Here is a 9,165-nt window from a genome sequence, read left to right as displayed (position 1 = left end):
AAAAAAACGCAATGCCAATGGTATATAACAGCGAGGTGGTATTCCCCAAAGTTTTGGGGAAGTGATACAGAAATGATATTCCTTGGCCTGATTTGAATCTGGGGATGAGTACCTATATAAATGAATTTGCTCTTGCCGGGTTGTGAAGAAACTCTGAATGATACTAATCATCATTTCACCTGCCCCTTAAGCCACCCTCAGTACAATAGCAGGTTTTTTCGGTTGGGTTTTTGATTAAAATTACTTATTGATTCTCCATCCTCGGCATGAAAAAAGTTAGTTTATGTTTTTATTGTACCAGCAACAGTTGCTTGTTGAAAATATATTTTTTAAATCTAAGTAAAACTTGTATGCTGCTAAAGCGTCCGCTTTTCAGCTCATTAAGTGTTCCCGTTTTCAGGCCGTTTGGAAAGTGTACTTTCACTTTTGACTTTTGTCCAAAGGTGCTTTCGATAACGCCTCTTTCACCTGTCGACAATTCCACTACCTTTCCAATGTACACATCTCGGTTACCCTGTTTACTAAATAGATTATCCACAATAACTTCATTCTCATTGACGAGCCTTTGGATGTAACCCTGCTTTAACTTTCGCTTAAACACTTTGAATTTTTGTAGCTCGTCTAAAGCGTAATTGTTGGAATGCGTATACCAAATCATTTGGCCCCAAAAAGCTAAGCGGCAGCTATTGCTTTGAGCATCCAAGTCCAGCTTGGCAGCAATTAGCGTTGCATTGGCATTTGCCAATATTGGCGTTTGAAATTCAAGTAGAGCAAATATGTGCTCTTGCGTTTCCACATTTGATACTGGTTCCAGTTCTTCAATAAACTCGTACTCGTTGTTCAAGTTGAAAGTGCCTTCTGATTCAGTGCTAATGCTCTTGAAAAGCGTTACGTTTGCCATTACTGTGTCATGGCCAATTGTTATATGCAGTTTACTTTTGGAGCGTATTGCAAATTTATAAAACCGTATACGATTCATACGAATACATGCTGCGTAAACATTGTGCAAATAACCTGGTTTTGCCAGTATGCCACGCTCCATTGTTTTCGCATTAAATTGTGGTACACAAATACCAACCCGATCTCCCATCGCAGCGGATTGTACAGGTCTGCGAAACATTTGTATTGATTTTACTTTTCGTTGTTCTTTTATGGCAGGTATTTCGACTAAATCATTAACGTCAATGGAGCCCTGTACTATAGTGCCCGTGCAAATGGTGCCCTGCCCTTTAATGGAAAAGCAATGATCCGAATACATAACTAGTGGTGCCTCTTTGTTGCGTTTGGGTATTTCAATTTGAGAAACAATAGTGTCCAAAAGTTCCTGCGTGAAAGAAATCAAGTTTATGTAAATAAACACGGTCATTTAAACACCTACATACCTCAACATTGATCCTCTCCATTGCAGATACATTGACAATACTGCTTACGGGATCAAATGTAGTTTGTGCCAGTGTCTTGCGCAGCCTTGCATTTAATTTTTGCAATTGTGCTGCACGTGTCGCTTGTTCTAGTAAATCTATTTTGTTCACAACTATTATTAATTTACGCCGTAACAGCTCGCCAATAACTATGCACTCTGCAGTTTGTGTTTGTATACCTTTTTGTGCATCAACAACCAGTAACATTAAATCAATAATTTGCGCACCTACAATACCAAAAACAGGCGAGTCTTAATAACATTACAAAATACTCACGTTTACTTACCGCCTATTATTGTACGGATGAGGCTAGCATGCCCTGGACAATCCACAAATGTGAACTGCACCTGTTCCACTTGAGGAGAAATGCATTTAAGGCTTGCGGGCGCTTCGACCACCACTGCACTGAATCCCAAATCAAGTGTGATACCGCGTTCCTGCGATTGTGGGTTCTTATCAAAGGCAGCCGTACTGGCGATAGTACTCAAAGCACGTGCTAATGTGGTCTTGCCCGAATCTACATGACCCAGCAGCCCAATATTTATATTTATAATCATTTATCACCTATGTTTTATCACCAAAATAAGAATTTTAAGCGCAACCAATTGCCTAGTGTTGTAAACATATCGACGTCAGTATCGATATATCGAGTATTTACAATATTTGAAAATACTCTATAAACACTATTCATTAAAATTTTCTTTTCAAAAGTTAAACCGATATTTTATAAAGCGGTTAACGAGTTAGTAGCAAATTATAAAAATTATTTTGTTGACAAATTCCCAAAAGTGTTCTATACAATTGCATTAAATTAGAGTTGGCCACTTCATAGGCACGCGTGCCAAAGCTTTCAAAAGCTCCCTGTACAATTTATATACAGCAGGCACAAATTGAGAGCTTGAGCTGGCCAGCTCTGCACTAAATACTAGTTGCGATCCCGTACGAGTCCGGCCTAGTCACTCTGTTCTCTGACTATTGAGAGAAACTTGGGTACTATTGACGATCATTTCCGCAAAATTAATAGCGTTGCTACTATCAGAAGCATCAGGTACAATTGCCCGAGAGTAGAATTTTTAAGGTTTCTATATTCTTTCTTCTAAAGCTATTATTATTTTTCAATAACTATTTTCGCTATGATTATTACCAGAAGCCTGAGCAAATCGTTCGTCGCTGGTTGGGGAGTCAAAGGCTACGCCGCCGATGATTGGTTGCTCACACACAAATGAGTTGTGCGGTGGAAGATTCTCCATGGGCTTGATGCGGAGTTTCTCCCTCCACTTGGCCGCTTCATTTGCGTCCCTGGGGAATGAAAACGCGTCTCTTTATTCTTATTATAGCAATTTCGTACACAACACTTTCGCGTTCTCGAGCAGCTCATTTTTTATGTTGGCAACAATATTTTCACAAAAATTAAATAAAGAAAATTTTTTAGTCTCTTGGTTCTTTCAGTTTTCAAGCGAAATGGCGACTTACAGTTACACTTGGGATATTATATTGGGATTTTTTTGCGATTTTAAATTCACACTGGTACAGAAACTGCTGTACCGGATTCGGTTAGGAACCAAAAAATCCTACCTACATTGGCACACAAACTGCATTATAATTTTAATTTTATTTTATTACCAACACTGGCAGCCATCTGTTCGCAGTTGTCAGTTGAATATGCAATTCGCCGCCTAGCGCCTTCCAACTTGCTAAATTCTGGAGTTTCGGATTTATTGTATATTTTGGCTAATTTTCTATCATATATCTGAAAACACATATTCTTTAAGTAAATAATAGTATCAATTCGGAAACCAGAACCCTTATATTCAAATGACGAGGTTTGTATGGCTGTGAAGCATTATTGAAATTTAACCTAAAAACCAATCTATCTCAACATCTTTCCTTCTCATATATATACAGATCGAATATCGAATTGGGCGATGTAACGCCACACAATATCAAGCAATTGAAGAAGCTCAATACCGTTGTTTTCCCTGTATCGTACAATGAAAAGTTTTACATTGATGTCCTGGAAGCTGGTGAATTGGCAAAGCTGGTGTACTACAATGATATCGTAGTGGGCGCAGTGTGCTGTCGCATTGACACTTCGGAAAATCAAAGGCGTCTCTACATTATGACTTTAGGATGTTTATCTTCGTATCGACGCCTTGGAATTGGTACTGTAATGTTCCAACATATTCTCAACTATGCAGAAAAAGATGGCAACTTTGATAGCATCTTCCTGTAAGCGTTACCAATTTGATCAATTCGTAAGATACTAATAATTCATTAATTTCTGTTGGCAGGCACGTGCAAATAAATAATGAGGGTGCTATAGCGTTTTACAAGAAATTTGGTTTCGAAATTGTTGAGACCAAGGAACACTATTACAAACGCATTGAACCTGCGGACGCGTATGTTTTGCAAAAAACGCTACGGAACACAAATAGTCATGCCAGCGGTGGGAATAGTAATCATAACCACAATCCTGTACACACTAATGGGCATTTGGATAAAAAGGAAAAGAAAGCATAAACAATTAAAAAATGTACTATCTATGTTCGCCAATACTGTTTGTAATACGGTGTTCGCATGAGACGTTTTTCCAGGCAATTTTAGATTAGTTGAAGCAAAAGTTGGCTGCACCCTAACTTCATTGGAAGCCATTGCTTGGAACGACGTTCACACCAGGCGATTGTTGCTTTCAACTAAAAGTTGCCTGTAAAATCGCCTCATGCGAACACCGTATAAGCAGTTTTAGTTATATTAAAATCAATACGAAAATAAAAATAAAACCAATATCTACATGATGTATGTATGCGTGTGTACGTTTAATGTTTAGTTTTTATCCAGCTATTAGTGCCGCTGCAGCAGCATATGGGCCGCGCAAAAATTTTTGTAATCGTATTGATGGGGAGGGGCTGACCGAAGGGTGTAATCGTTACTAATATCGTCACATGTAAAGCAAAAATCCTAAATAACAATATTGTGAATTTTTAATTTCTAATTGGAGACTGAAAGGAGGTTCCAACTAGAATCGTACACTTATTCACAATTCTTGTAATAGCAACAATAGCAGTCTCGTAACGTTAGAGAAACACTTGATTTTGCATCACAATTCTAATCATGATTCTAATGTAGTTCTCTTGTATGATTTTCAAATCGGAAATCAGTTTAAAGAACTATGTTAGAATTCGATTAGAGAATGATTAGAATTCAACGTTAGAATTTCGATCCGATATTTAACCTCTCCCCGATATCGAGAACTAAGTCCCTGGTAGTGTCTCAAAGGTGGTCCCATTGTAATCTGGCTTAGATCCGACCATTGGATCATGAAATATATATATACATTTTTTTTTATAGGAGAATTTAAGTCGGTTTTGTTCTTTGCTTAAAAATTACTTGTTTAAGAATGCATTGATTCTCGACGGTTTCTCTAATCATCTTCTAGCCTTCTACATTCGAGTTCAAATCTTTTTCTAATCGCGTTGTCTAGCCTAAATGTTTGCTGGGTTAAGAGTATACCATTCGTGAATGCCATCATTCTGTGATACCTATTTACGGTAAATACATCTGATATCTTTGATCTAATTGAATTATAATTAAATACATTCATTCATATCTATAACTTCACATGACACAAACAATTCAAACCAAACTATTTTTTCCCTTGATTATCTCTATACAAATAGTTTGGTTGTCTCAACTGAATTGGTATAAATCTAAAACATGAAAATACGTACAAACAAAAAAATTTCTAAATCAAGAAACATCCAAAATATTTCTCTTTGTTTTAAATGGATTTATATTATTTTATACTATGCCGGTTGTCTATGTTTTCAACCTGCCCGGAGCGCTCTTCAATTAACGAGATTCAACATTGCCTACACACATTTCATAAGGATAGTTATATTATTGGGTTTTATATGGAGTGTGACAATGAAAATTTCAAGCAATGAAGGTTCTAAAGCCATGATCGGCCATCTATCTCCAGTTCTAAAATTTGTACTCATCATGGAGTGTTTCATCAGCGCCATTGCCTTCACAGTATCCAGTGCAACGATGGAAAGGAAGAAATATAAGCATCTGCAGCTAACGAAAAGTTTCCAAGACCTGGATAACCGAATGGAGAACGATTTTCCAAATATTAACTGGAACTACTACAAGACAGAGCGAAAGTTTACGACGTTTACAATTTGTGTTATCGTTTACTTCTATATGATTGCGTTTATTTATGTATACAAATTATCAAACTGCAGTTGTGACTATGCGACAACATTTGTGCTTGCTTTTAGCCATGCGACCTGTACAGCGGCTCCAAGTTGTATAATTTTTTTGAATATAGGAATGATGGATCTACAACGCATCCGTTATCGCCTTATACAACGTCTACTGAAACAACAGTACACGTCTGGAGGTGATGTTAGAAGACAGGCTGAATTTCAATTTCGACTTGCGCGCCTAATTGACTATTGCAAAAGCTATATTCAGCTAATTCTACAAATTAACGATGTGTTTGGCGTTGTAGGTGGTATCGATTTGTTTCATGATTTCGTTGTTTTAACAAATCTTACGTTTCTAATGTGCCAAAAAGCAACGGAACCAAATACACGCTTGAAAGAATATGTATTTATATTTCTTTTTATGCTGCCGCGAATTTATAAGGTAACAATCTATGCAGTATATGGATACGTGACAAATAAAGAAGTGAGTAATTTTGGTGAGCCATAATGTTAGCATTAAAAGTAACTCGCTAATTTTTTGATTGCAGCAAACAAAATGCATTCATGAAGTTAAAATGTGCGAAAATTATTTTAGAGGATCCAAGGCAATTAAAAATAATTTAGACACATTCATTCATTGGCAAATGCAAAATACTTACTCACTATTGGTTGGAAAGGCGACGTTTTGCAATCTTACAATATTGTATTTGGTATGTTATCGTCTTGTTAACAAATGTACTACCCCTATACTAAATATTTGCTTACGTTTATATCTGTGGAAAAGGTTTATTGGAGTTTTGAATTGAAAATAAAAAAATTGGAACCTCAGCGTATGAAAGAAAAAATATCGCCTGTAGAATGATTATTTTAAAACCATAGATATGAACATATGTAAAAAATATTCATGGTATTCAATGCGTAGATGCTTCGAAAATGTGTAAACCTCGTAAATAACCCAGTTTTCCATACAAAATTAAGTAAGTTTACGAGGTTTATACAGTTACGAGGCATATACGAATTTAGATGAGTACCCTGATTGTTTTTATACCAAATATTTTTGTAGAATTTTAAAGATATATGAAGAGATATTATTCAAACTCTTAATCTTTTTCTCAACAGATCGTTAAAAGTATTCTCAGCAGCGTTCTTATTTTAATACAGTTGCAGTTGCAGCAGAATAGCATTACCAATCGTATGAAGAATCACGGCATGATAAAAGATGTTGAGTTCATTTATGGCAAATCGTAGATAAATTATTAGTAATTTCAAGCAGCAGAGATTTTTTAATATTCATACATAAACGAATATATATTTCATATTACGATAAAGCAATTTGCATTGTAAGATTATGTTATTTTACTAAACGCTACGCCATAAAGTATTAGTTTAAAGCAAACGAAAACCTAATATTATCAAATAATAAAATATTAATAGTAAATACTACTTTACGTAGGTTTATTAAAGTGTCGATAAATTCCAAAATCGTCCACATTGTATACATCTGTATTTAGCTGTACACCTGAAAATATTTTTCATTAAAACTGATGTAATTTAAAAAAAAAAAAATATTACCGAAAAGACATGCAACTTCTTCATAAGATATTTCGTCGTTCTGCCGCATGCTGCGTATTTGATCCAATATTTCACGCAAGCGATTACGGGTAAACATTTTGGCGGCATGAGTTTTTATAAGTAACAACAGATCTTCCTTAGTATTCCAATAAAATGGATATCGGTTCTTGTCGAAATACTCTATTATGCGTCGAATAATCTAAATATAAGGTTAGATAATCAAAATACATGCAATTTATCATGTTTTGAGATGATGGACAACAATCAATCAAAGTATTTTTAACCTTTAAAATATTGCTGATGCTATGAAACCTTATGAATTACCTAACTATACAAATGATAGAAATCCGTTTCATATAAAGTTTGTTTTAGTCTAATCAGAGCGAAAAATATGTACATACTTAGATTTGAAATACTTACAGCAATAATAATATCAATCTCTGTATCCTTAGATTGCTGAGGTCTTTTTTGTATCTTTGTATAAATTATTTCATAGCAAATAGATTCCACATGAGTTTTCCTCAACGTGTACAACTTGTTGTGCTCTATTAATGAGTATAATAATCGCATTGCCATCAAATGTTTCGGAGATGCTGCTAATTGATATTCACTCATTGGTGCGCACAGTGAAAAGTATTCCAAATAACGTACATCTGCTGACGCTAACCAAACTAGCTTTAAATTATGCATCGGGTATGGCGTCAAATCGTTGGGTTTGTCGGGGGCACAAAATTTTAATAAAACTCGAAAACGAATTTTTAGGGTTATTCCTTCAGTGGAAGCACTAATCAAAATATAGTTACTTTGCCATTCATTATTATAATCTAAGTTTACTCTGTAATCTAAGTTTATCGTTTCCTCGATCAATTCCAATTCGTAAATATCGCCCATATGTCCACGTACAAAATAGCCACCCAAATCTAAGCCCTGCGCTATTAATCCTTTCACAATATTGGTTACAATACCTCCAGCAACGTACTCGCCGTTGCTGAAGAATGGCAAATCCTGCGTGCCAGATACGCTGCAGCGTCCGCGTTGCGCAATCTTGATAAACGAAGGATACTTCGTACGTATTACACCAAGAGGCATGAACTTCGAAAAATCCAATATTATTGAACAATCGAAAGCGCTAGCTGAAAATTGCAATTAAGTGCAAGATTTAAATGTAGGATGTAGTTAACTGCTTACCTTTATACCTTAAGCTCACGAGCAAGGGACCAATTATTGGATCATTTCGTAATATTTCCATTAGATAAACACGTATTAATTCAAAATCTTTTACCAAAACACTGCTGGATTTCTCCACTGAAATTGCATTTGCAATGTTTTGAAAATGGCTGTCGAAGGCCGACCTTTGTGTGCTATACGACATTGTATACAAAGTTTAATTTGTGTTTAATCGGTATCTTATTTATTTTGTTGGCTTTTCAAAAAAAAACTAAAAAGTTTTCTTTTAGAACGAAAAACTACGCATTTCCAAAATTTAGTCAATTTGAAATGACAGCCAAGAGGAACGGTAAAATTTCGCAAAAATAGTAGTGTTGCCAAGTAAACTTTTTTTTGTTTTTTTTGTTTCAAGCATAACAGTGGCTACATACGACGAACATATCCGCGCACATGCGCGGCTTGCGGGTCATGATCGTCGTTTGTAGGGCGGTTTGCGAGCATGCTCGCCAAAGATCAAAAAAATTTGATTTTCAGCGAGCTTGCTCGTCGTTTGTAGCGTGGTTTGCGAGCATCGCATTGGAAACAAAAACAGCAACCTCACTTTGTGTTGATGCTTGCAGTGTGCACATCGCGGATAAATGCATCCAAGCCATGTGCGTTAATTGAATTTTTGATAAATGAGGCTAAATTACTATAAGTATATGTATATACGTAAATACAAGTACAAAATATAAATAAATTTAAGTAACACATACATAAAAAAGTTAAGTTAAAAGCATTGCAATTGCATCATCCGC

The 9,165-nt window shown here is 35.7% G+C and overlaps 4 protein-coding genes across 4 annotated transcripts; 2 read left to right on the top strand and 2 right to left on the bottom strand.

The window, feature by feature from the left end:
* Nucleotides 1-254: 254 nt before the first annotated feature.
* LOC118742732 (selenocysteine-specific elongation factor) lies at nucleotides 255-2,383 on the bottom strand. Its single transcript, XM_036475039.1, has 3 exons — nucleotides 1,708-2,383; nucleotides 1,383-1,648; nucleotides 255-1,324 (listed from the first exon to the last, which is right to left on the bottom strand). Exons 1-3 carry the CDS (start codon nucleotides 1,976-1,978, stop codon nucleotides 290-292), a joined length of 1,572 nt encoding a protein of 523 aa, XP_036330932.1. The 5' UTR covers nucleotides 1,979-2,383; the 3' UTR covers nucleotides 255-289.
* Nucleotides 2,384-3,025: 642 nt separating this feature from the next.
* On the top strand, nucleotides 3,026-4,231 carry LOC118743703 (probable N-acetyltransferase san). The gene is made up of 3 exons (XM_036476463.1): nucleotides 3,026-3,244; nucleotides 3,327-3,650; nucleotides 3,713-4,231. The coding sequence occupies exons 1-3, from the start codon at nucleotides 3,237-3,239 to the stop codon at nucleotides 3,939-3,941; spliced, it is 561 nt and encodes a 186-aa protein (XP_036332356.1). The 5' UTR covers nucleotides 3,026-3,236; the 3' UTR covers nucleotides 3,942-4,231.
* A 967-nt stretch (nucleotides 4,232-5,198) lies between these two features.
* On the top strand, nucleotides 5,199-6,877 carry LOC118743801 (putative gustatory receptor 47b; the record flags this gene model as incomplete). The annotated part of the gene is made up of 3 exons (XM_036476566.1): nucleotides 5,199-6,113; nucleotides 6,178-6,339; nucleotides 6,749-6,877. Coding segments are annotated over 3 exons (1,206 nt in total), but the record flags the coding sequence as incomplete, so codon positions are not given.
* Nucleotides 6,878-7,074: 197 nt separating this feature from the next.
* LOC118743702 lies at nucleotides 7,075-8,617 on the bottom strand. Its single transcript, XM_036476462.1, has 4 exons — nucleotides 8,390-8,617; nucleotides 7,622-8,334; nucleotides 7,202-7,400; nucleotides 7,075-7,148 (listed from the first exon to the last, which is right to left on the bottom strand). The coding sequence occupies exons 1-4, from the start codon at nucleotides 8,571-8,573 to the stop codon at nucleotides 7,075-7,077; spliced, it is 1,170 nt and encodes a 389-aa protein (XP_036332355.1). The 5' UTR covers nucleotides 8,574-8,617.
* Between the last annotated feature and the right edge of the window lie 548 nt (nucleotides 8,618-9,165).

The sequence above is a fragment of the Rhagoletis pomonella genome, unplaced genomic scaffold (assembly GCF_013731165.1).
Source record: "Rhagoletis pomonella isolate Grant_MI unplaced genomic scaffold, Rhpom_1.0 Rhpom_scaffold_00007, whole genome shotgun sequence".
Taxonomy (NCBI): Eukaryota; Metazoa; Arthropoda; class Insecta; order Diptera; family Tephritidae; genus Rhagoletis; species Rhagoletis pomonella.
This window is presented reverse-complemented; position numbering and strand designations above follow the sequence as displayed.